This window comes from Callospermophilus lateralis, chromosome 10 (assembly GCF_048772815.1).
Source record: "Callospermophilus lateralis isolate mCalLat2 chromosome 10, mCalLat2.hap1, whole genome shotgun sequence".
In the NCBI taxonomy this organism is placed as follows: Eukaryota; Metazoa; Chordata; class Mammalia; order Rodentia; family Sciuridae; genus Callospermophilus; species Callospermophilus lateralis.
In genome coordinates this window covers 122604241-122631079 of record NC_135314.1, presented here as the reverse complement: position 1 = coordinate 122631079, position 26839 = coordinate 122604241, and the positions used below count along the sequence as shown (strand labels likewise).

At 43.7% G+C, this 26839-nt stretch overlaps 1 protein-coding gene across 1 annotated transcript; it reads left to right on the top strand.

Annotated features, from left to right (window-relative positions):
- The first annotated feature begins 1150 nt into the window (after nt 1–1150).
- Nucleotides 1151–1873, top strand: Sox14 (SRY-box transcription factor 14). Its single transcript, XM_076868842.1, has one exon. The coding sequence runs from the start codon at nt 1151–1153 to the stop codon at nt 1871–1873; it is 723 nt and encodes a 240-aa protein (XP_076724957.1).
- The last annotated feature ends 24966 nt before the right edge of the window (nt 1874–26839 follow it).

The following is a 26839-nucleotide window of genomic DNA, read 5'->3' as shown; positions in this document are numbered from 1 at the left end:
GAGGCCTTATGGCCTGGACTCAGTGCTCTGCTCTGATGCCCAGGGGCACAGAGATACGCCTCACCCTGGGGCAGAGGTGGAGCCCAAGCTGCAGGGCCCTTCTGTGTGAACGCAGCCAAAGAACAACGGAAGATCTGGCGCAAAAAAAGTTTATTTCGCTTTTACCCTGAGTTTGATATATTCTTTTCCTCTTCCAGGGATCTTTGACAAGGGGGGAAATGCTGTCCTTGCATTTCGTGGCAAGGCTGTCCTATTTATCAACACGAGCTCTCCTCTAGCTCCCTTGGCTGCCACCCCCGCCCCCGGTCTTTGTATTCCAAGTCCTAATTCTCTCTTGCACAACCAGGAAAGAAACAGGAGGCACGAAGAATTTTATTTTTTGACAGTGCCAGAGACAATGTGGAGCCCAAGTCGCCAGTCCTGAGCTTAGTCGCCGTGTTCTCTCGGTTTCAGTCTCTCTCTCTCTCTCTCTCTCTCACACACCTCTCCCCGCCCCCACCAGTGTCGCTCCCTCTAGCCTCTACTCGCGCGTTGGCAGGTGCTCCCCCTCGCCTTCTCTGCAGCTGATTGGCGCCCAGGTTGGGGAGTCACCGCCCCGCGCTTATGTCAGAGTGCGTGCTGTCCGGGCCCACCTCGCCTTTGAACTTCGCCGCTTTTGGCTCCTGTTCATCTGCCTCCCCGCATTCTCAGCCAGGTGCAGTGCTAAGGCAAGGCAGCTCCGGGGAAGTCAGGGGAGGGGGGAGCCACGGCCGGAGACGCAAGAGAAGAGAAGGGAACTGGAGAAGGCGAAGGTGGAGAGGGAGAGGAGGAGCTTCCTGCCCTCTCCAGAAAATTACCTGGCCACTTAATCCCAGAGACTCTGGTACTTGGGCCCCAGTCTCAGGTGCCCACAGCCCCCGGCCGAAAGCCCTCTCATCCCCCGCCCTTCCTGTCCCGGTTCGCCCCCCGGGGGCTACCTGGGTGCTGGGACTGGAATGATCAGCTGAACTTTGCCGGATCAGTTCTTCTCTCTGGCTTCCCCTCAGCTGCGCCAAGGAGAGGGGAGCTCAGAGTCCCGGCTCAGGACGGAAAGACTGCCTGCCAACCGCTCCCAGGCTCGCCCACAGAGCCCCTTGTACTCCCCACCCCCGCCCGCCTAGCCGCCGGGACCATGTCCAAACCTTCAGACCACATCAAGCGGCCCATGAATGCCTTCATGGTATGGTCCCGGGGCCAGCGGCGCAAGATGGCCCAGGAAAACCCCAAGATGCACAACTCGGAGATCAGCAAACGCCTAGGCGCCGAGTGGAAGCTTCTGTCGGAGGCAGAGAAGAGGCCATACATCGACGAAGCCAAAAGGCTGCGCGCCCAGCACATGAAGGAGCACCCTGACTACAAGTACCGGCCCCGGCGCAAGCCCAAGAACCTGCTCAAGAAGGACAGGTATGTCTTCCCCCTGCCCTACCTGGGCGACACGGACCCGCTCAAGGCGGCCGGCCTGCCCGTGGGGGCCTCCGACGGCCTCCTGAGCGCGCCCGAGAAAGCCCGGGCCTTCTTGCCGCCTGCCTCGGCGCCCTACTCCCTGCTGGACCCCGCGCAGTTTAGCTCGAGTGCCATCCAGAAGATGGGTGAAGTGCCCCACACCTTGGCCACCAGCGCGCTGCCCTACGCGTCCACCCTGGGCTACCAGAACGGCGCCTTCGGCAGCCTCAGCTGCCCCAGCCAGCACACGCACACGCACCCGTCCCCCACCAACCCCGGCTACGTGGTGCCCTGTAACTGTACTGCCTGGTCTGCCTCCACCCTGCAGCCCCCCGTCGCCTACATCCTCTTCCCAGGCATGACCAAGACTGGCATAGACCCTTATTCGTCAGCCCACGCCACGGCCATGTAACCCCCAGCCTGGCCCGGACCTGAAGGGTGGCCTGGAAGCGGGGTCTGCACCCTGTCCTCTGCGCCTAGTCCTGGCCTGCAGATGCCTCTGGGTCAGCCCTGCTGCTGCCCCTTACCCTACCCAGACTTTGCCTCTCTCTTCCAGGGGAAAGGGAGGGGCATCCTCCCCGACCCAAGGCGCAGACAGGTGCAGAAACTTGCAAACATTATGACAGCTACATAGCTGCCCCATCCCTACTCTCCCCAAACAAATCTCCGACTGTACCCCCTTTGGACAAAAAAAGTGGGCAGTTTTGCTTTATTTATGTCCCCTTCACTCTCCTTGGATAGGCTTTGGACTCGGAACTCCCAGATCCTGGTATTATATCTAGAATATGCATATATATATTTTTTTCTTTTTCCCCCTGAAGAAAAGAGACAGTTGGGTCTCCACTTTTCCATCAGACACAACTAGGCACCATTTACTCTTCATGTGTGGGGGGAAAGAAAAGCTTAAAAGTTTAAAACTACAAAAAGGGAAACATTTCTATTTAAAACCATGCTATAATAGTGTTTGCTTCTTTAAAGGGAAAACAAAAAAAGGACCCACTTTGCTATTTGTGTAAAGCAGTGCTCCTAGAGACCTAAGTTTACTTTTAGACAGAATGTCGGGTTATGAAGTCAGGAAGTAGAAGGTGAACAAAAATTAAAATAATAAAAACATCCTAAATGATCACAAATGTTTTGACATGTCTTGGAAATGTACCTAGAAGGATTTTACCTCGTTACTCTGTTCATTTGTTGAACAAAGACGTTTTGAATAAAGACAATCTGTCATTGCAAAGAGTAACCTTTGATGTGCATAAAATCAAGTCAGGAGGTCAGGTTCAGCCGCCGGGGAAGTGGGACCTCGGGGAGGCTGAGTGCCGGTGGAGCGACTCTAGCAGTGATAGCTGGCTCTGTCCTGCTTTGACCGAACCTTTAAGCCTGGTGCAGAAGGGCCTAGAGTCTGGGATCTGTGGGGATCCCGCCCCGGGGAGCCGCTTTTTGCCTTTAGAGGCCAGACAAAGGTATCAGTACCTGGGCCCGCACTCCTTCTGCGCGTTCTTCGCAAAAGCGTGGGGTCGCTTCAAGAAGCGCAGGAACCCAGACAAAAAGGCGAACCTTGGGTTCGCTTTTAAAAAAACAAAACTCCAAAGGAATGGGGAGAAGCACGAGTTCCCTGGGAACCAGTTGCTCACCGAGCATCGCGTCCTACTGCAGATGTTTAAGTTTGCTAGGGGCGAGGCGAGTGGAATCCATTAAAAAAAAAAAAAAAAAAATAGGTGCTTGGAAACACTGTTACCGGCTTCTGTGGGGACCTGGGACTCCAAACCGGTTCCTAAGTTAGAAAATAAAAACCCAAGAAATGCAGAAAAACATTCCCTAGGTCCCCGCTGGGTCCTGTCAGACTTTTTGCTAAGACCCTGAGGGAGAAAAGAGAAAGAGGGCTTTATGGTCACGGCTCAAGCAGAGTTTTAAAAAACAAACATTTAAAAATGCTTTAGTGTTTAATGAATAAGAAAAGAACCCTTTTCTTTCCCCTCTGGGTGAATGTTTGCTTGAAGATTGTTCTGTGTATTGTGAGGGAGGAAAAAAAAATCCTCTGATGCTATCCAGTCCAACTCTGGAATTTGTTCGAAGAGTGATACTCGCCTCCGGTCTCCCCCAGTCTCACCCCAAAACGGTGCTCACGCGTTTTTCCTTAGGTCTCCTGCTTTCCCCACTGGCTTTGATAAGGTGCGGGATGGGGGTGGGGCAGTCTAAGAGCTTGGGACTCGGCTGCGGTTATGGGATTTGTGCGCTTGCCTCCGCGGTTTCCAAAGGAGTCGGTGGTTGGAGGTGCAGGGGAAGCGCTGTCAACAGACACCAAAGCCGAAACCCGCGATTAGCATATTGTCCGCAAAACAATTAGAAGTGTTTGAGGTGCTATTTGGAGCCTATTCATACGAACCCCTTTGTTAAAGGGGGATTTTCATTATTAAAAAAAAAAAAAGTTAGCAGTTGTCCATCTGGCTGAGCTGAATAGCAAAGTGATCCGTGTTGTATATGCTTTTCTCATTAAGAGCTCTTTTGAGACCGATGTTAGAATTAAATGGTATAACACAATTAACATACACGGGCGCTGAATAGGAAGGGACGCCTATAAATAATAGATAGATAAATAAATGAGCGATCAGGCGAAGGTAAACAAAGGCGGACTGGGGGAGGTGTGGGGAGGCCGGGCGGGCTGAGCCACGCTTACTTAGCATTACAAAACCCTCTTACAAATCGAGACAATTAGGAAGTGACTTGCCTCTGGTGGCCGTCCGGTCTGGAGACTCTGGAGACTCTGGGTGCTTAGGGAAGGCCCCTCCTCCCGCCCGCTTGCAAACCCAGGAGGCCTGGGGCAGAGGTTCCGCGGTCTCGCTGTCTGATATAACCCCAACTGACAGACCTGTCAGACTCTCTGCTCTCCCTCATAGCTCAGTGTCCCTTAACATCTCCTAAGATGAAGCTTACAGGGGTCTGGGTGTCTCCCGGCAGAGCCCAGGTCGAGAGCGCCCTGGGCGTACAAAGCACCTCACCCAGAGGAGGAAGCCCGCGCGCAAAGACCCATTAGGGTGCCAGGTTGATTCCAAAGTGAGGTTAGGCTGGAAAGGGGCACCCGGTGAGTTTGAGTGGCGGAGGCCTCGGGCGACGACAGAAACTGAAAAGAGAGTTCCGGATTGGTTCCAGATTGCTCCCGGCCCTTGGGATTCCGAGGGGAGCCCCCAGGAAATTGGGATGCGCTGTAGCCGAGCCCGGGATCCAGGAACCGAGTTAATGAAATCTCTTTCCAGCCTACAGAAAGCCAGGAGCTCAGAATGGGTCCTGGGACCTGACGCCGCAGACGTGGCTTGGGCCATTTCTTCCCATCGCATTTCGTTTCCTTCCTTTAGATATTCTGTCCTCCTTAGACCTGGTCCCAGTCTCGGTCCCCGACGGGGGCTGCCACTGTTTCGCTTTCCTTGCCCCTCGGGCCGCAAAAAGTCCGCTGGGGTGCGCGGCCAGGACTCGCCCTAACAAACAGCCCAAATCCTGCTTGTCACGCCACTGACAGGGGCCGATTACTGACTTTGAAGTCAGACGCAGACAAAAAGAAATCCCCTGGGGGGTGTGGAGGAAAGCAGTCCCTGTCAAACCTGTTTGCTCACAACTGTCTCTTTCTTTCAAGAAAATCATTAAAGCAAACCTGTAGGGAGAGGAGCGCCCCGCCCGCCCAGAGTCGAGAAGAACCGCTTCTCCTGAGCGCGCCACGCGCAGCCAACGGCAGCCAAGAGTTCCCCTCGAAGACTCTTGGCACCCGGAGAACACAAACTCCGGCGGCACGCGGGGCGCCCGGGACCCTGCGGGGAAGAGATCCTTCCAACCCTCTACCGTAGGCTAGCATCCCGCAGCCAGGGATCGCCGGACTTCTTCAGCTTGCAGCCTGGGCCTCCCTCTAGCAGAGGTGACAAGGGAAGGCCTGTGCCTCTGGCCTGCAGGTGCCATTGCTTCCAGGAACCCCCTACACCCATTGACACAACACACACCATCCTAGCCGCCGCCTCTCCTCAGTAAGTGTTTCCTAGGATCGAAAAGAGCTGAGCCGCATTCTGCTCAAGGTAGTGGCGGTTGGTGCAGCACCACAGGGTAGAGTTGTTTGGGTTTTAACTGGGGTTTCTTTCTTAAACTTTGGCGGGCATCTATCTCAAGGGTACACTAGGCACATCTTCTGAGAGATCTGGAATTATTGGCCACCTTTAGCTCCTGGCCTCCTTCAGAGAACTTCTTCAGTCTTTTATGCACTTTCCTAGCTTTGGGTTCGACTCCAGAAACCTTTGATTCCCTTCCAGGTTCCTCGTATTTCTAGTTTTCTGACTTTAAAGCTGGAGAAGGCCAGCGACTTAGAGTAAATCATACTAAGGTGTGAATGGCTGACAATTGAACCCCCCTTAATATTTACATTTAAAATAGGAACTAGATAATATCCAGAAATCTCCAGTGATCCAGAACAGGGTGGTATTTCAGTAGGGTAGAGCCCAGGGACTTTCACTACATTGCATCACCTAGGGAAGTGGCTCCTACCTGGGCAGTCACCTCAGATAGGGGATTCCCAGGGCCCTGAGAACTTGGCAAGCAGTTGAAGATTCTTATTGCCTTCCTCTACTCCCCATTTCAGGTCTTGTCACCATTGCTCAAGTGGACAATGAATTTCAAGTCATTTGGATCTGCATATCATGTAATTCACAAGCCTCACGTTAAGAACTCTCTGTATTTGCTAGTGAATCCTGTGTGTGTGTGTGTGTGTGTGTGTGTGTGAGAGAGAGAGAGAGAGAGAGAGAGAGAGAAGAAAAAAGAGAGACAGAGTGGTAGAGGGGGCCATTGGATTTGAATGCAGGACATGTCAGGGTCAGTGCTTTCACCTACCTACTGCCTCGGGGTGTGCTCTCTTGACCTCTGGACCTACCCTGGCCTCCCACACCCTCGCGGACACAGCATTGAGAGCGTCACTTGGGCTGATTTCTTCCCTGTCGCTGCGGGAATGGATCTTGGCTTGGAACCAGAAGCCTTGGCTTTGGGCCGCAGCAAAGGAATTAGAGAAATAATGGAATTGGAGGCAGGCGGGCGGGGGCGGGGGCGGAGGTGGCGCTAAAAATTCTGGGGCGTCCACAAAGGGCTCTTAGCCCCTTCCTAACCCCAGCTCTGCGCCTTCTACAGTCCGTCGCTTGGGAGGCCTGCTGGAAGGTGCCTGAAGGCAGGAAAAGGGGTTTGGGCCAGCTCTCTCTTAGCCCAGCCTCTGGCCCTGCATACAGCAGAGCGGTCATCCTGGGCTTGCGCCCAGCCATCGGGGAGAGTGTGAGAAATCTGTGCTCTTTGGAAGGGCGGCGAGCTTTACGCGTCCATGGGCTGCCTCCCAGATTCTTCGTCATTTTCGCTCAGATCCCTACACTGGGTATCCTCCTTGACCCCACAAAGGCTACAAGCGTTTGGCTCAGGTTTAGGAAGGGACTGGTATCCAAGACGACAGGAAGCCAAAAGAAGTCTGCTACAAAGAATTGTGCTACTCTAGCGGCCAGTGGCCATTTCCAAACTTGTCTACTAGAGTCCAGAAAAGAAGCAATTCAAACGTGATCAGTGTGTTCAGGGCAAGTATAGGAAGGGACTTCAGAAAACTCTGCCAGTCGGCTAGGCTGCACTTGGCTAGAAAAGCGACACCCGACGGCCGCTCTAGGGTGGGGGAGTTCCGTGGGCTTCCAGGCCCCTGCGCCGCCTGCTGCTCCCTGATGGAGAGCGCCTGTTTTCTGGGATGCTTTTAGGCTGGGCCACTCCTCAGAGCCCCTGACTTTAGCACTGCGTTTAGAGCTAAGAAAAGTGGACGAGAGGTGCGGCTTTGGAGGCAAGCGCCGCGTTCTTGCCTAAGCAGGTGCAGGGCGCAGAACCCGGACTTCCCAGCGAAGCTAAGCAGCTCCCGACTTCCCGCAGCTCTGCCAAGTCCCCGGCGGTTACGCCGGACGCCCCGCCCGGGGACAGAGGGAGGAAAAGGAGGGAGGGAGCGGGTGGCCCCGGCGCTCGCCGCGGGTCTGCTTTAGCCCGGCACCCCCCGTGGCGCGGCGAGTCAATGGGATTTGCACACTCGAGGTGTAACAGCATTACTGCATTAATTACCATTTCCATTTCACGTCCAGATTGTTTACTTATCTGCGGGAAACATATGTCGGGAGAAGTTCACATTCCGGATTCTGCTCCGCTGCCCAAGGTGCAATTCCGGGGAGGCGGCGAGGGGGAGGGGAGAGCTTCAGATTTTTTATTACACCCTCTAGCCTTATCTGCTGCTGTAAATTATGAGGATCCTCCATTGAGCGGCATATGGAGATTATATACTTTTTTGAATATCGTTTCCCAAAGCCTGCAGATTTTCACTTTGAAATGAAACAATCCTCCACCGGTTCCCTGGGGGCCTCCAGAGCCGCCCGGTGCGGCCCGGAAACCTTTCTCGAAGGTCCGGATGCTCATCCACAGCCCCAGGGCTTCGGCCAGTGCCCAGGCGAACCCTGCTTCCCAAGGTCTAAGACAGTCTCCGGGGAAACCCCATCCACAGAGGGTGTTTGAGAAGGAGGCAGCACCCCTGCTCTGTTTTCCTACCCCTCGTCCTGACTTCTGCGCGCTTTACAGTTTTTTCATTTCGGATACCCGCATAGACGGGAGCTCACTTCTGCCCTCTTGCTACGCCCACTCCAAACCCGCGGCTAGAGTTGAGGTGTCCACACCTGCATGCAGCCCTCGCGCACCTCAAAGCTTCTCATGCGCTTTCGTCTTGGGACAACCGACTTTGGCTTCTTTGTTTGAAGGGCGGTGGAGGTGACAGGCAATGCGCCCCACTTGAGACCGCTTATTGTGAACCCTGAACGGAAATTCTGCATAGAAGGCAAATGCCTCCCCGCTCCCTGGTAAAGAGGGCCAACCCGAGTAGCGCGGACCTGAATCCCATCTCTCTTATCTCTGGGACACTCCTTTCAGACGGAGATCAGAGAGGGAAGAGAAGAAAAGCGAATCATTGTTCTTCTTTTTTAAAATTTAATATACCAAGCCACCCGTTAAGGTCATTTGTATGCTTAATTTAGTGATAAAAGTCAATAAGCAGAATCACAGGATTCTTCCCTCTATTTCTTTTGACCACGTTTTCCCTCAGTAATTGGAAAAGTAATAAAATATATATGCGCCTGTTTGTGGTTTATTTGTTGTTGTTGTTGTTCACTGCTTTTCTACAATGCAATTATAATAGATGTATTTTATAATGTAATCTGCTTGCTTTTTTAAAGGACAAAAGGAGAAATTTGCTTTTTATGCGAATGTTTCATCTTGTCTGAGTTCAGTTTGCAGAATAACACACATTCCCTGTGTAGACACCTACCTTCAAAAACAAACTCTGAAATTTCCTTGAAAAGCTTGTTTTTATGATTCAGACTATCCCGTGGGAAGCCTATTGTGATGTTATACCAGAATAATTAAATGGACCAAAGCAATGCAATTAAGGCGGAAAAGAAGATAGAAAATAGGGAAAATAAACAGATTCTTTTCCACTAAGTATTGTTTTGGGGTTTTAAATTTTTTTCAAGACCTAAGAAAATTGTGAGGTGTCACTTCTCTCTTCTGGGTCTATCTGTAATTGAATCTAGGTCACTATTCTAAAGCAAGAAAAGTCTACTTCCCACTTTCCTGCATCAGGCTGAAATTTGGGGGAGGGACAAGGGTCTTGCAATTTCATTTAAAATGTAATGGTGGATGAACTGATAAGCAAATAGGGAAAAAGAGTCTGCTTAAAAGAAAAAAAGGCATGGTTTTAATATGCTCCAGATGGGGGGAAAATGATTTACATGAGAGTTTATTTCCTCTTTGCTGATATGAAAGAATTACAGATACAAAACCCACTGATCTATAGAATAAAAAAAGAAAAGAAATGTTATTTTCCTGTAAAGGTGTCAGTTCATTTATATTCATTTAACCATCCATCCATCAATTCACTTTCTCACTCCTTGCACATTCTCTCTGGCTCTGTTAAACCTTCCCCTACCGATACACTTTGCTAGAATATGCAATGAAGTTTTCTTTCTTTGAAATAATATGAGATTGAGATGAAATAGGTAAACATAAGAAAAAAGATGTTGTTGTTATTGTTGTTAAATATCCCTGATAATTTAACATCATGATTTTACGGCAAAATTTTAACCATGTTCACATCTCATTATTGCTGCATTTTGAGTACATGCAGCTTGCCCGTGGTTAAGATCATAGGCAGAGGATATGCAATTATTTTTCCATAAAATATGCATGCAACAGGAAGACATTTATCTGTTAAAAACCTTTCTGTAACATAGAAAATGCAGCAAAAGACAAATCCTTATGTATAGTAAAATGTTGGGTCCATAATGTATTGTTTCATTAAAATAGCTGTTTTTATGGTTATGAACAAGTTCACATTTCCCTGGGGATTTCCTGGTTGGTCAAGGCATAAACAGTATCAAATCTTTTGTGTTTAAAGTTGCCAAATAAGTGTGTAGTAAAATTTGCATATATTGAGAAAGAAATGAGAGGTATTGTCATTTGGGGAGCTTCCAAGGAGTGGCGATTACATAAGAATAGATTTTACTTTTGTCAAATAAAAAATGATGGCCAACATGACGGACACTTGCTCCATATTCTCCCAAATAATGGGCTAATGTAGTATCAGTCCCTGTTTCAATGACACCCATCTGAATGACAGGAGTTGTAGAAAGCCTTAGCAAGGACAAGACCAACTACCAACACCTGGTGATGGTTTCTATAAGTCAAAAAAACAGTGAATTGTTTAACACATCCCAAAGGATGAAGCTTTTCCAGATGAAGACTACTGCTTTTATTCTTTTTTTTCCCTTTCTTATCCTTTCTTCCTCTTCATTCTCTCCTTCCTCCTCTTGTTTAGTTTTCCTTTTCGAAATGTGAACACTATGGGTGGGTCAGAAATTTTCCTTTCTAATGGTGGGTCTAAATTTTCCTTCATAAATCGTCAGCAATTATTCTTTGTGCTTGTTGGTTTCTGCTCTTCCTTTCTTCCACTGTGGTAATGCATTTTCTTGCCTATTATTATTATTATTTTTAATCAAACTAAGTATGCCTCTAAGTATGAGGCAAAAGGAGTAACCTTTTGGTCAGAAGTGGAAATGTCTCATGCACATTTCTTGCCTAGAACTCTATAAACTCATTGAAATAAGTGTTCATGATATAAATCAGATGAATGAGAGGATACTTTTAATGTATTTTAGGATAGTTTCTTTCCATTGTCTTTTAGCTCTTGGGTTCTTCAATGTCCATTATACCTAGTAAGAAGTATCCATTGTGCTCTGAGTTACCTCTGGGAACTTAACTGGAAAAAAAAAAAAAAATCCTGAGTGCCTGAAAGTGTGTGTCATCATTGGTAGAGATGAGCTGAACTTTTCTCTGTCTCAATATACTTTTGGTTTCCAACAAGACATTTACATACTTTGCATAAATTGATTATGCTGTAAGCTAATGTGAGCACAAACTTGGCATTGTACAGATGATTCCCTCTCTACTGCTGGGACATGTCCAGCTGACACCTGAGATTCAGACCAATCTGGTTACCACAGGCCTGGTGAAACTCAAAGTCTGCTACACAACTGTGGCAGTCAGTATTCATGGCCAACCCACTAGCTAGAGAAGACTGGAATAAGATGGGAGATCAGTCGGCTGTCAAAATTAAATACCTTAGCTCCTTTACAGATGCTCTTGACAACATATTTTAAGTAAATAAATGAAGCGAGTGATAATGAAGATAGATTTGGATTTTATGTTAAAGACCTGAACACAACCCTTGGGACCAGTTCTTTCTGTGCAGCAGCCCCATCCTTCTGTAGGTGGCTGCTTCTAGAGCTCTCTTGGCAGACCAAGAGTCTCCACATTTTGGGAGATATCTCTTACCCTCCTTCCTATGTCTAGAGGACATTTTATAGGGACACTTCCTTCTTGTCTTCCACATTTGTTTTTTTTTTTTTTTTTTTTTTGAGTGTGTAGAAATAGAAATTAGATTATCTCCACTGTCCTCTAGTGTATAATATGATGGACATCTGCAATCATCAAACCTGCTGCAAGAAGGAGTCCTCTTCCTCTTCTGAGACAACCTGGAGGAAAACAGGTAAATTTCATTTGTGATTAACTATTGCCAAGAAGTAAATTACCATTATGATTTCACTCTTCCAAGTTAGGGAGGACTCAAAAGTAGGAGAAACTCAAAAAGAAAAAAAAAAAATTCAAGGGGCACTGAGACCAGAGGATTGCAAGTTCAAGGCCAGCCTGGGCAACATGGTGAGGACTTGTTTCAAAAAAAAAAAAAAAAAAAAAGAAAAAGAAAAGAAAAGAAAGAAAAAAAAAAGAAAAGAAAAGAAAAAATTCTGAGTTTCACCAGATATCAAAACCTACTCCTATAATTAGTAAGGGGAAAACCAATTAAAAAATCATGATTCATGAAAACATTTGCCAATCCCTTATGGTTCAAATTCCTTACTTTCCCAAATGGCAGCTAGTATGGACTCCCTATATAATGTTCTATCCCATTGTTAATGAAACAGGGTGGGAAAGGGACATGAAGGGAGTGGCACACCACTGCCATATAATCATAAAAATCCTAATGATTGGTCTCATAGTGCCTTACTCCTGGTATCAAGTTCACTTACATACTCTTTCCCTTGATAAGAGAGAGCTGCAGTAAAAGCTTTGAATGTCTTCCTAAGAGAAATCTGACACTTAATGACACAAAATTTGGGTATGATCAATGTAGAAGATTCCAGGAGCCCAGGGGAAATGTTACCAGGCACAGAAGCCAAAGGCTGAGCACCAAGCCTCAGACCATTTATTTACTAAGTCGCTGGCTTAGATACAGCAGGTGGGGGAGTCAAAACACTCCTATGTTACTACAGGGAGCATTGACTGTGCCTGGATAGCCCATTGGCTGCAAATTTCTTTGAAATTAATGACTGAGAGAAAAGCCAACATTGTCAACAGTGTTTAGGTACTATCTCAGCTAAGGAATTAAATGAGATTACTTCTTCTTTCATTAAAATGTGCTTTAGGGTTATGTTTTATTTTATTGTCTCACTTTCCAGGACTCTGAAGATTTGTCTCCCTCCCCAGGGAGATGTACTCCATTTCAATAAGAGGGAGCAGCATGGTTTATTAGATGGATGTTAACTGAGCATTCTGTGCAAAGAAGCTTGTGAAGTGACTTAGATACTCCATCTTGTTAAATTCTCCCCAGAGCGCTATGAGGTAGGTACTGCTGTTGTCCCTATTTCACACATGAGGAAATGGAGTCTCAGAGGCATTAAGTGATCCACCTAAGAGCTCATGGCCCTCACAGTGAAGCTGTTAGTCCCAAGCTTACTGTCTGCCTACTACTGCTAAATCAAGGGCTCGATGGAGATGGGGGCGGAGGGAGGAGCAGGGAACCCATGGAATGCACAGGTGAGGGAGAAACCAAGGCAGGGAGAAAAGGCTCCCTTTGGGCCAATGCAGAGGAGCTGGAATGCGTTCCCTCTCTTCCCTCAGTGAGCAGAAAATACGGAATCAAAACCAAACAGTATCTTCCATTACTGAACCTTCTTACTAACGGGGCCCACACTGCATCAGCTGTATAGGTCTGAGCCCCACTGGCTACTTCTAAGTCTTATCAACAGAGCTAGGGACCAGGACATCATCCAGATTTGGAGGGGTACATCTACAGACATTGATTTCCTGCAGGGTCCACCAGAGAAGCCCCTAACCCTTCCGGCCATTTCATCATGCTCACTCTAAAGAAACCTCCTTTGCCTGCTTAGCAATTTAAAGTATAATATGTTGGAAAGGGAAAGAAGAAATAGTTCTTGAAGTTCTGTTTGTCATTCTCTTGCCCTAATAGGGTTTAGTAAATCTGTTATCCTGATCATCCCCTTGAAATTCTCAGTTAGATTCTTTAAATCTGCCCAGCCCGTTCCTGCTTGCTTATCCTTCACTGAGCTCTTCTGTATCAACCATGGTAGACCAAGTGGTTTTTGCATGTCCTTGCTAATAGTAGCTTGCTTTTGATGCACCACTCTGGAAGGATCAAAGCTTGCCATAAATAAAAAAAAAATACTGATCATAATATTTATTTTAAGGCACTATCAGGACATTCTAAAGCCTCTTTGTTGCTTTGGGCACAACTTTTATAGAACTAGTGGGAAACCTGCTTGTTTACTCCAGTTTCTTCTCAGTTGGAATACAGATAATTCCTAAGAAGTCACTTGAAAAAGGCATGTGTGAAACCGGAGGAGCGAGCCCATGGAAAACTGAGGGCCAGAGATATGAGCAAGATCTGATAATTTTATAAAAAAAATTGTAAAAGGGAATATGATATGCTGCTGGCCTCACTAAAATTTTTATTTGTGCACCACAATTGATGATGTGGTCACTTGTACCGACTGCAGTTTTTTACCTAAGGAATACAGAAAAGTGGACAGATATGTTCTACAGGTTTCTCCTGGACAATGACAGGAAGCCCTGATAGAGGCAGGGAGGGCAAAGGAAAGGGAGTGCCAGGTAGAGAAATAGAAGAGTTGTCAAGTCATGGTCCTGGCTTCTGTGATGAAAGACTAGCAGCCAGGAGTGTCCAATTATTCTTCTTTTAAATATAACCTTCACAATTTTAGTCACATGCTTCTACAATTTTATTTTCTTTTCTTAAAGCTCTTCCCCCCCCCCCCACTTTGGCCTCATCCTAAACAATACTAATATACATGAATCCTGCGATTTTTGTGGGAGATATTTTTTATATTATTAATTGAAATTAAAAATTCCTCCCTGTTACATCTGTAGTTATCTTAAGTCACTTTATCACTGAGGAAAATGAGAAAAGATCAAAGCAGTAAAGTGATTTGTCCAAGGTTACACAGCCTTACAATAGAAATGGCTGGTTTAGCATCTAAGTCTTTTAGGTCTGGGTCCAGCACTTTTCTTCTGTCATTTTTCTTAGAAGCTAAAAACAAAAAAACAACAACAGCAACAAAATTTATGCAATTAGCACTTTCTCTGGGGAGAAGAGGACATGATGTTTTAATGCTTTCTTGGTAGTGCTAAAAATTATTTACCTTAGCCATGTCTTTAATCTATTAATTACATTGTGTAAAATCTAACACATTTCTGTGGCAATAAGGGATGGGAAAGAAAAGGAGGTTAAATGGGAAGCAGAGACCTCTGTGGGTTTTGAAATCCAGGGCTGCCCATCCTCTAGAAAGGTCAGCTGAACAGAAGCCAGAAGGAAGGATGGGAAGGCCACTAACCATAAACAGTCCGGTCAAGGGCAAGGGTCCAGAGTCAATTGCCTGCCTTCCTTGGCCATTCGTTTAAACTTGTGGCATGTTGTGGCCTTAGCTTAATTCTTGATCTATGGCCTTTCAAAGTCTGTGGTTGTTTCCAATATCTCATGGCTTCTCATTTGTCATTCCCAGCACAGATTCTAAAGAGGACTTCAGTAAAAGTTCAAAAAAAAAAAAAAAATGCAGGTGGAACAATTTAGTCTGGCATAAAGAAAAAGCATCTCACATACTAGGTATTTTGTTGCAGACTGATACTGGCCTGCTTATTCATTTACTTGAAGGTCTAAGGGTTCTAATAAACTCACTAGGTATATTTTTTTTTTCTTCCTCCAAATTTTTCATCCGGAACTACTTCATAATCCTAACCCTCTGAGGTCTCCACCTGGACATGAATGTATGTGACGACTTCTGGATTACACTGCTATTCTGTTCAGTTAAGTCAGGTTCCTTGCAGGTGTTGTTTCTATTCTACAGAAGGCACTGGAGCTTTGAGAAGTTAAATACCTTGCTTATAATCACAAAGCTAATATGAAGAGGACCTGAAGTTCAGATCTTTTTCCTCCCACTTTGAGGTTCCTGCTACCACCTGTCACTCCTGTAGATCTGTATCTCCTGCATCTTTATTTTTCTTTCCTCAGGTCAACACACAATTTCTCCAGAGTCTGGGATCCTTCATCAGTCTTACTTTTGTGGAGATAAGGAACTCACTGAGGCTCTCATGCTTTGGATTTGTTTTGTTTTTCTCAGTCTTTGGAGGCAGATTGGTAGTTGTCCTGGCTTGAGGGTTGAGAGTCAGACCCTCTTCTAGGCTTGAATCCTAGATCAGCTGCTTACTACCTGTGCCAGCTGCAACAAGTTGCTTAACGTCTCTATCTCACTTTCCTCATCTGTAAAATGGAGAAAGGATCCTTTTAGGTAATTACAGACCTGAAGGCCTCACAGGATTGTTTTGAGGATTAAAGGACCCAGTGGTTGTTAAGTGCTTAGGATCATTAATTAATCTGAGTGTATTTCTTGTTTTGCTTCACCCTTTTTAAAAGTCTAGTTTTGAATTCAGGATCCTTTCTCCCATATGTTTTTATGATGAATGGAAATACAAGTTTAGGGTCTGTTCTGTCCATTTTTTCAAAGTGGCATGATGCTTTTTAAAGTAATTCAAAGAGAATCCACAGCCTTCCTCATCTTTCCACATGGCTTCTATTTGCCCATCAATTCACAAGTTTTTTTCTTTCCTTCCTATGGCAGTTAGGTGAAGGGAAGGAGGAAGCACCATTTGGGAATTTTTTGACAGATCTTGTTTCCTCTCAGTTATGTTGAAAAGAAAAAGGAGATCTCTCCTGTTTCAGATGAGAAACATTGGCTTTCTTGCTAGTCGGGAGTTGGAAATGGCAAGGCAATTTCCATGAGTTTCTCTACTCCAAGGACAGAGAAAACATTACCCATCTCCTCCTGTTCCTAAAGGCAGCATCTCCTTGCCTCCTGTCTTCATCATGATTCTCTTAGGTAACTGCTTAGCCTGAAGGCCTCCCACCCCTTCTTTCTGTGATTTCCCAGAGCCAGGAAGACTTGGAAATTTTTAGCCTTCAGCTTCCATTAGCTGCCACCTTTGAAACCTGACCTTCCCATACTTTTTCTTTTCCTTTCTTCTTCGCAGAATTCTCACCTCCTTCTCCTTTACTTCAAATTCCTATCTCAACTTTCTTTTTTTCCCTCCCTTTTCACCTTTATTCATTCAACCCCTAGTCAGGGAGTGCTAGTTACATTCAAGCACTTTTGGACACTGACTTTTAGAGGGGATGAGGCCAACCCTTAGAGAGGACTGTCTTCTTTTAGTAATGGAATGAATACAATTCTTGTTCTAAGTTACTTGTACTTATTTTAGCTCCATCCAGTTTTCTGTCACTTATTACCTGTATAATTATGGGCTATCTACTATACCTTTCTCAGGGCCAGTTTACTAATCAGTTAAAAGGGGGATTAAAATGGCAATCCTAACACCTTGCCAAAAATACATTGTGAGGATTAAATGAGATACCATACAGGTGTTCATCCTGATGTCTGGCACATATTAGATGTTTATGAAATTTAACAATTGCATTGTAATATTATTAAATGAAATATACATGGAAGAAACCAAATGAGTTTAGGCTTTTTCTTCTCTCTTTTTCCTTTCTCATGATATTTGACCAGACAGGCCCTATATACTTCCTAATGTCAGTCATCTAGTTACTGCTTATACCATCTAGATTCACTTAATAATCTCTCCACATTTCTGTATAGATCCAGCTGTGTGTCAGAATAATAAACTAGGGAGAGGAGTTGGTCCACACCTTCAGACTCAGCAAGCAGAAATTCAACTCAGACTGAAGAGATAGCTTATAAGAACTTGCTAATTTTAAAACTGTGGTCTGTGTGTACTTGGAGTTTTAGAAGTTTTAAAGCTATGAGAAACCATTGAGAGCTTTGAGGTCAGCCTCATATTTTCAGGTTTAAAAAAAAAATCAAGAACCAAGGAGGACATAGTGCCATGGCCAAGGTCACACAGGGAACCATAAAAGAGCAAAGTCTTTGGTATCTACCCCTATGTGAGCTTCACTATGCTATCATAACAATGTATGAAAATGTAGTCTGTTTTTCTAGGTCTTTTTTTGATAAGAAATAAATTTGGGGGCTGGGGTTGTGGTTCAGCTGTAGAATGTTGGCCTACCACATGCGAAGCCCTGGGTTCGATCCTCAGCACCACATAAAATAAATAAATAAATAAAAGTATTGTGTCCAACTACAACTAAAAACTAAATATTAAGAAAAAAGAAATAAATTTGGTTTTGTGCATGAACATGTTTGAGGTCTCTGATGAAATGATCTGTGAGCTCCTGTGATGGACAAGCACTATTAATACCAAAAGCTCAGAACAATAAATGTGTATTGATTGCCTACTCTGTGCCAGGGGCTTTGTATTCGACCTCTCATTTCATCCTCACTCCAGCTCTTCAGAATAGATATTTTTCTACCCTAAGGAAACTGAGGACCAAGGAGGCAGGTTCCCCTGCCCCTATCCCAATAGACCCAGGCTGACATTGGAGATCTGTGTGTCTTCAAATGTGCTCTTCCCTGTGTCATGTTGCTTAATTCATGCTCAGATTGACTTTCTGAGAAAGCAAAGGGGAGAAATACAGAGCAGGAGGAAAAGACCAGAGGGAGAGGATGAGGAAATTGGGAAGCAGCAATATGGGAAACCCTTCTGATAGGGATAAGGGAAAGTGTGTAAGGGGACCTGAGGGGTGACAATAAAGAAGTCTAGTTTACAAATGAATCTTTTCATTGCCTCCTATTCTGCTATTGAGTCAATTTTTAAAAAAAAACTTTACTGAAGAATGTAAAACAAGGCAAGACTGGCTTTTTCACTCTTTATAATTTCTCTCATATAACATTCTCAAAAAGACAAAGTATAGCAATGGAGAATGGATCACTGGTTGCTGGGAGCTAAGGGTAGAGAGAGCACCACTAATTTTTTAAGGTGATAGAGTTGTTCTGGATCCTGATAGTAGTGGTCACACAAATCTATTTCTAGAACTGTATATCAAATAGTCAGTTAACTGTACTGCATGTTTGTTTTTAAAATAAGGTGTTATAGAACAAGGCACAAAACCCCACTGGTGAACTCTTGGGTTATGTTCACAATGATGTGAAAGTTGTTAAATAAGCTCACTTTTCAGATGTCATCTGGTGCCTCCCCCAGCAGATTCCAGTTGACAGCTAACCTTTCAGTGGCACTGCCTGAGGACCAGGGGCTTGTTCCTTATAAATCTAGGCTCCAACTCTTATGTAGACCTCTTCATTTCATCTAAGGCAGTAAGAACAAGAGTGATGGTTGAGCAGAAAGGAGTAATATAGGAGTGGAAATATAGATATCACTATGTATATTTTTAAGTAAGAGAATTCTACCACCACAGAGTATAGATGACATTTCTCCTAAACCTATTATCTTATGAAATCAAATACAAGTGAGGAGAGTCTCTAAAATAGAAAGTTAATGTAAAGTACCATTAAACTTTCTTGCAGCTGTCATAGCAGCTGATGTGATGTACCATGCCTACTAAAGGAGCCAGGCATTTGACCTCCTTGCATTGTTTCTGTTCTCCCTCACAGTCCTGTCATTTCCCTATTGCTCACATGAGGAATGATAAGGGAGATAGTGGAGCAGTCACAGTCCTGTTACTTCCACAGACACTTCAGTGAGGGCCACTCGGTCCTAATGAGGAGCCAGTGATTGCCCACCTCTCCTCCTCACTTCCCACCACTGGCAACCCCATCGACCACTCTGCATACTTAGTCCTCATACCCACCCCAAATCTGACCTCTAAAATCTGGTCCTACTCTCACTCAGTCCCATAAGAATTTGATTCTGGTTTTAACTCCATCTGTTCCCATCCTTCCATTTTCATGCTTTGGGTACTATCATCAGGAACTTGGAAACAGGAAATACACACAAATCCAGAAGGAGATGAGTTCCTGGTGCTCCACATGGGCAGTCACACAAGTCTTTCCAGATCTTGTTATAAATGGTGGTCAAGTTTTACAGGCTGTTGGCTTGGAATCAGAGATTGTTAATCTCTCACTCTTTATTCATAGACATGAGTGTTGGAGGGATCCTCAGTCTTTATGTTATACAAGCTCTAAGAACTGTACACTTTGTGGGCTGATCTGGGAATCAAGTCATCATGTGGAGCTATTGCCCTCCAAGTGTGTGCTTAGAATCATTTCCCTACCCAGACCTACTGGTTCAGAAATTCTAGGGATAAGGCTCAGCAATCTGGGTTTTAACAAGACCTCTGGGTGATTCTGAGGCATACAAAAATTTAAAATCTACTGATCTACTGACAGTACTTCTCAAACTTTAATGTGCATAAAAATAGCCTGAAGATAGGGTTACCAGTTTTAGCAAACAAAAATACAAGCTCCAGTTGTCCTTTGTAGAGTCCATGAGTGAATAGAATAATCAAGAAACACATGACTCTTCAAGGACAGGAAAGGGGAAGAAAAGTAATATTTTCTGTGTTTAGGTTTGCCAGGCATTTAGCTCCTTAATCCTCTCAATAGCTTTAGGTTGTAGATCTTATATTTAGGGACATGCTTATGCTAAAAAATAATTTCATTGTTTATCTTAAATTCAAATTTAATTAGGCAGCCTGTATTTTACATGTCAAATATGCCTGAGAAATTTTTTTAAATGTAGTTTCTGATTTGGTAATAATGAAGTGAAGCCCAAGATTGTGCATTTTAAACCAAGCTCCCTGGTGATAGGTGCTCAGATCCCAAACCATACTGATTGCAAGGATCTAAAGGTATTTGCTAAACACAGATTCCTGTGTCCTTCAATCTACTAAATCAGATTTCCCAAAGGAGACAGTGATTGGGAATACTGTGATCAAGGGACCATATGTTCTGCATCACAGATATCCCATTCACAAACTTTGAGGAGGCCTTCTGAATCTGGGACTTAATATATTCATGCAACTCAGCATACAAAATAGTGGAGCTGAACCAAGAATGGGGAGGTTTTGCTGAGAGTGGGGGAGGAAAAGGGAAGCTCATTGAGATAAATAGCCAACTTACTGTAGGAGTGGAGGACCCCAGAAATAGGAAGCTTAATGAAGCTTATAAAAAGCAAAACTCAGGCTGCTCCTCCCTCAGGCCCACCAAAGACAGACAACATTTCCAGGTGCAGAACTCTAGTGGGTACATAGATAAAGCCCCCCTGTATTGAGAACTCTAGGTGATATACCATTTCAGGTTATTCTCAAACAATACTTCAAAGTTGAAATTCTCTTCCCCATTTAGTACATTGAGAACCCAGAGTTCAGAATTTGCTAAGTCATGTGGTGAAGCTAGCAAGACCTGAAGTCGGGATTTGAACGTAGGTTTGCTCCTGAAGCCTTTCCCCACAGCATGGTGTCTCTCTTGTGGAACTGAATCACAGTGGAGGCTCCAGAGGAGGCACAGTCTCTTTCCTTTGCAGCAAAACACTCTTTTCTTCAACACCCTCCCAGCTGGGCCTCTTCATTCCACCAGAAAATGACGACCTGCATGGACCATTTGCTCAGTGACTCATCTATGTCTTATTTCCCTCTGATATTGTGCCCTGCCTGGTGGAAGCTTCCAGAGGTGGCCTGACCACCAGTTTCAGAGGCCCATTAGCTTCCTCCTTTTGCTGCAGACAGATTAGCCCTGTACTTATTCTCGATGTACCTTTTTCCCTTTGATCTTCCAGAATAGTCACTTCAATTTAGGTTTCTACCTGGACATGATGAAATTCCAAGCATGTTCTCACCTCCATCCCAGGTTTCAAGGTGTATTAGTTTAAAGAATTCTTCCCCATCTGAGGAAATGATGTTGGTCCAAGCAATGCTAGAGAGTTGGAAGTCCCAGTCTCGCTGTGGGTAAGACGTTAGAATTTCAAACTCTTAATCCTATTGATTCTCAGTCCTTTTGATCTTTTCAGCACTTGTCAGGAGAGTTGAGTTTGTGTAATTGGGGTGTGTGTATGTGGAGGGGTGCTGATTGGCTCTGGTCTTATTATGACCTGTTTGTGTCATTTAATTAATAAGAAAAGCAGCAGCCAGGTGCTGAGCGACTTAAAGACATTCTTGCAGTGTTAGCTTTTCCCAAAGCCCAATTATTTGGGTTTTAGAAAAGTGACTGAATCAGATCATCGGCCCAGGATAAATTTTGTTTTGCCTTTAAGCAAGCTCCAGTTGTCCTTTGTAGAGTTCATGAGTGAATAGAATAATCAAGAAACACACGACTCTTCAAGGACAGGAAAGGGGAAGAAAAGTAATATTTTCTGTGTTTAGGTTTGCCAGGCACTTAGCTCACTTAATCCTCTCAATAGCTTTAGGTCGTAGATCTTATTATCCCCATTTTACAGATTAGAGAGTCTAGCCTCAGAGGTTAAGAAACATGCCCCAAGTTCAAACAGCCAGAAAATGACAAGCCTGGGATAAGAACTCAAGTCTGATTTCAAAGTCACTGTGTTTTCACGCTATGTAGGTTGAAGAATTTCTTAATGCATCTTGAAAAATCGGAAAAAAACTTGTTTTTGTTTTGTTATTTCTATGTTATTTTTTAAAAAAAGAACAGGAAATGGGTTATTTAAAAGTACTGGGATCTCACTCAACCAGATATTAAGACTCATTTAAAGCTCTATTACATAAGTTGGAACAGGGATCTGAGAAACAGCTCAGTGAAGATCAGTGGAGACACGGATAGGGGTTGTTTAATAAATGGTGTTGGGGAAACTGACTTCCCATAGAAAAATAAGTAAAAAGTTAAATTGCTACCTGACCTCACAGGTAGAAACAAACTCCAGCTGCCTTAAGTATCTAACACTTAAAAGAAAGCAAATTTTTGAAAAATATCTTTAAAACTTTAGAAAAATGTAGCAGACTATATTTTTTTAAGCCAGGAAAGATAAACAAACAAATAAGCAAATAAAGGAAAAAATTCATAGAATTGGCTACCACAAAATTTAATGCTTTTGTAGAACAAACAGCCCAATTTATAGAGTTAAAAGAAGAGAATTAGCTTGAGAGAAGACATTGGCAAGATATACAGCATTCAAGGATAGTATTGAAAATGTATTAAAGAACAACCTTCAAAACTCCTACAAATCAATACCCAAGGAGAGACAAGCTAGTAGATAAATGGGCAGAGGTTATAGAACAGGAAGTTCACACCCCCAGAATAAACAAACAAATGAAACATTGTTCAGTCACCCAGGGAAACAACAGCAGAAATAACACAATTGGCAAACACACTTTTATGAAGAGTGAGTGAGGATGAGTCAAGGGATGCACTGTATATTGCCCATCTGAGTGTAAATTTGTTCAGCCATTTTTGTTACATCAGGTTAAAACTGACAATGTGCATAACCATTTGGAACCTACTTCTGGATACATGCACCAAAGAAACCTTCATGCAGGCACAGGACCAGCTGCCCGGGCACATGCATGTTCAGGAACTCTGCCCTCAGAAGGGCCCTGTGCCTTGTTTATGCTGTGCTTTCACTATCTTGAAATTCCTAATAATTGTGTTTTTGAACTTGTGCTTTTGAGTGAAGTTTGATAGGACAATGGAGCATTTTGTGAGCAGAGGAGCCTACTGGATCCAGCTGCCCTTTCCACAGATGGTTATCAAGATGGGATGCCCCATGAGCACAAAATTCATGTGGACCCTGATGTGTGAGAGTTCAGCAGAACTCAGAGGGAGCACAAAGAAAGCATGCTCTAAATCCTCCTATGTAAATGGAGAACCAGCTGCCCCAAGAGGCCACACTGTCCATTAGAACCACATCTGGCTTCGATGCAAATAGAAGACTCTGGCACACAAGAAGCAGGAGAGACCAAGGAAGCCTGCTGTATCCTTTTCCATTCATGTTACTGGTTGGCATTAGTCAACCAGATGTTCTGAAAATGATGACATTTTCATGAAGGAAAGGGAAAGACAAGACAATGCATAGTCACTTTCCATTTCAGTTCCCCCTCATTCTTCAGGTAAGAGGTGTGGGTAGAGCATGCAGGAATCAAGAAGTGAAATGAAAACTTTGTGCAGGGTTCCCCTAACCTGATAAGAATGGAATGCATACCTATATAGGAGCTATGAAATGCAAGGCAACAGATTTCTGTGATTCTGCATATGAGTTAAATAGCTTCTGTTTGTATTTGTAATAGACATAAAGATGAAAGGTAAAATTCATGATAATAATTTACACTCAATTTTTTTCTTCATAGAACATTAGGAAATAAAGAAACACTGTGGCAAGTTGAGAAAGCAAGAGAGAAAGAGCAAGAGAGATCCTGGAAGAAAAGAAAAAGCTACTATTTCAGTGCCTTTAACAGCACTTTTTTCCCTATATTTTGAAAAGAAGATTCTGCCCCAAAGTTTCATTTTCCACTGGCTCTGTGTAGTCACATACGGAAACATGAACAGGAAAGTCCATTTTAGCATAATTGTAAAGAGAAAAGAAATAATCTGATATCCAAGAATAGGGAAATGGATGGATTATGACACAGTCTTTATGATGGACTACTGCATTGCAGTATTAAATGAATTAATCAAATAGACAGGTATATGGATGGAGATCCAGAAGAACATTGAGAAGAAATTTAAGCAGGATGACTTTACATGTGATATGAGATTGTGCCTCTATATGATTTTATAAAATACCCACAAAATCAATTATTTACAGATATATTTTTGTATATGGTATAGACATATTGACCAGTTACATACCTAATTCATACCTAATTACATAACTAAAATACACGGATTTTATATAGTGAGGGAGAGAGAAAAAGAAAATAGTATTAGGGAGAGGAAAAGGGAAGATTTTAATTTTCTTATTACATCTTAAAAATTGCAACAAAATATGAACTTTTTAACTTTGAAAAGATGTTTGGTGATGACTACTTGGATTTGATACACTGCTTTTAGTGATCTCTTTTTTAATTTAAAAAGGTTCTCCCTAATTTAAATAATGTAAGTCAGCCATCTCTCTTATTAACCCTCCATTCTGAACACAATTTCCAAAAGCAAAATAAATATCTGGTGGGAATACAGAGTGAATCCCTCCTCTCTATTTCTTTGAGCAAGGTACTAAAACATGATTTCACCTATTTATCAGTATAGGAGGAATGACAGGGAGGCCTGGAGTAAATCTCCATGGTATTTGTGAACGGAGGTCAGGCACAAACCATTTGCTAATCATCTGATTGGCACAGAAAGATACATCATGCATCTAATTTACAATTAATGTTGGTTTTTTACTCTCTTGAGTTAACTTTTTTTAAAAAAATGCATACGACTTTTATGTCCTGAATTTGCTAATAAGAAGTCAGACCTTTGGAATCTGTCATTATCTTCTGGAGGATGGATGCGTTCTTGGCCTTGGACCAGACAAGAGCACAGTGGTGATTTACTGATGCATACCGCACCCCTCTGTCCTGGCTTTCACACAGAACTGTAATAGCTCTTTAAACTCCAAGGCTTGAGTTCCAATTCATTCACCATAAGCATAATGTAAGATGGAAATTACTTTGGCTCCACAGTCACGATGTAGACCACTCATGTATAAAAACATCACAACAAAAGAAAAGAAAGTTAATCTAGGCAAGTGATGCCTGTTTGAGGTTTTGTTTTTAGTTCTTTTCCTTTCCAGATGCTGACACATCCCTGGGAATTTGGTTGGTACTTGAGGTCTGGCCCTTTTGAGAATGACATGGTGCTGGCAATAATCTCTGGAAGGTGATCTTCTCAAGCTCAGTCCAAGAGCCACCTGTCTTCTGGCCCCTGTTCCTCACCTGTCTCCCACCTCCTAGACAACTGCCCTGTAAGCAAACCAGGTAAGTGAGAGGGAACTTTCATGACACTTTTGATTGAAACAGCACTTCATTCACAACCTGTACCCTGATCACTTTTCCTACTCAAGCCTCTAAACTTGACAAGGATTAAATATGACCAGCATCTAAAGGACAATTCAAAATTGAATTATGTTGAAAGTGGAAAGAAAAAAAAATAGGCCCGTGCATAAAACTAGATGGCATTTAGAATTATTTTAATAACTTACCAGCAACTCCTTTTTCATTCAAATTGGTTACAAAGACAGAATTAATCTTTTCTGAGTAGTTTATGAGATTTATTCTTGCTTGCATAGGAAATAATTCACAAAACAAAGTATCTCTCACTGACATTTGGGAACAACCACAATTAACTTGAATTTTCTTCACACTAACTTTTCACCCAATGGAGTGGTAGTGGAAACAGTGAGATCATTAGTAAATAAAGTTGTTTCTTGAGATGAAAAAATGTATATTCTGATGGGAACTTGCTGAATCCAGGCCCTCACTCTCCTAGTCCATCACCTTCCTGTAGTATCATTTTTTACTATGGTGGTTCTGTTGTTAGGAACCTGGAACTTTATCCACATACATTAAACTGTACCTGCACAAAAATCAATATACAATTAGCTAGAAGTGGACTCCTATAGAGAAAACCTGACCTCCCCCAACCCAACCAAACAAAACCACTAGTCCTTTTCATAAATCACTAAACTTCATTTTGGGAATATATGGTATGATTCCTATTTCAATCAATTTGTCTCTCTGTGCATGATTTTGACTAATAAGAACACTAGTTTGCTGTTTCTGCAAATGGCAAAGGGGGGAAGGGGAAAAGATGGGGAGATGGTGGGAAGAGGAACATCACAGGGAAAGCCAACTTTTACCCTATATAATCCATAAATCTGGCAATATGCAAAGTGGATACTACTTTGTAGAAAGGGAAGAGTTAACACTCCTTTGCTTGTTAATGGGATCTTTTGCTTCACTAATTCCGATCAGTGTCCAGTGAGTGGGAGAAGGCTGCAGGGGACAGTCATGACTTCTTTGTTTCCATTTTGCAAACTGTACTCAGGAACATGGAGAACTCTTAGCAAGGCCGACCTCAGTCAGAAGCTGAGTGCACTGTCCTGGCTGTCCTAATGCACAGCTCACTTCTGTAGGAAAGCTAAAGTGGACTGCCTGAGCAGAGTGCTGATTCCAGGACTCGCTCCAGAGAAGCAGCTGCGCTCTTGAGTCTATTACTGCCCCTGAGCACCCTGCTTCAAAGAAGCCCCACTGGAACAGTCCTGGCCCTGCCACACAGGGACTGTGCCCCTCGTTCCAATTGCACATCATTATTTTTCACTATGACTCATGAGATCAGCATATCAAAAATGTTACTTACTAGCCTTTATAGTATTTATTTTAAAGTATACTTTTTATTCTTAGGTTGTGCAGTGTTTCACCCAGTAGCTAGGAGCATTTTATTTAATCATGATTATGTCATAATGTTTGACTTTTTTTTTCTATTTTTCAGAATTACATACAACACTGCAAATACTATCTTTGCATGTGGCTCTTCCCTCCCCCCTTTATTTTGGGGGCAGGGAGGAGGTGCCACATTACTTTATTTGAAGGAATGGCACAAACAGAAGGACTCAGGTGGATGTTTTGGTGCATGGCTCT

Coding starts and splice junctions, on each gene's coding strand:
- Sox14 (XM_076868842.1), top strand. CDS start 1,151: ATGTCCAAACCTTCAGACCACATCAAGCGGCCCATGAATGCCTTCATG.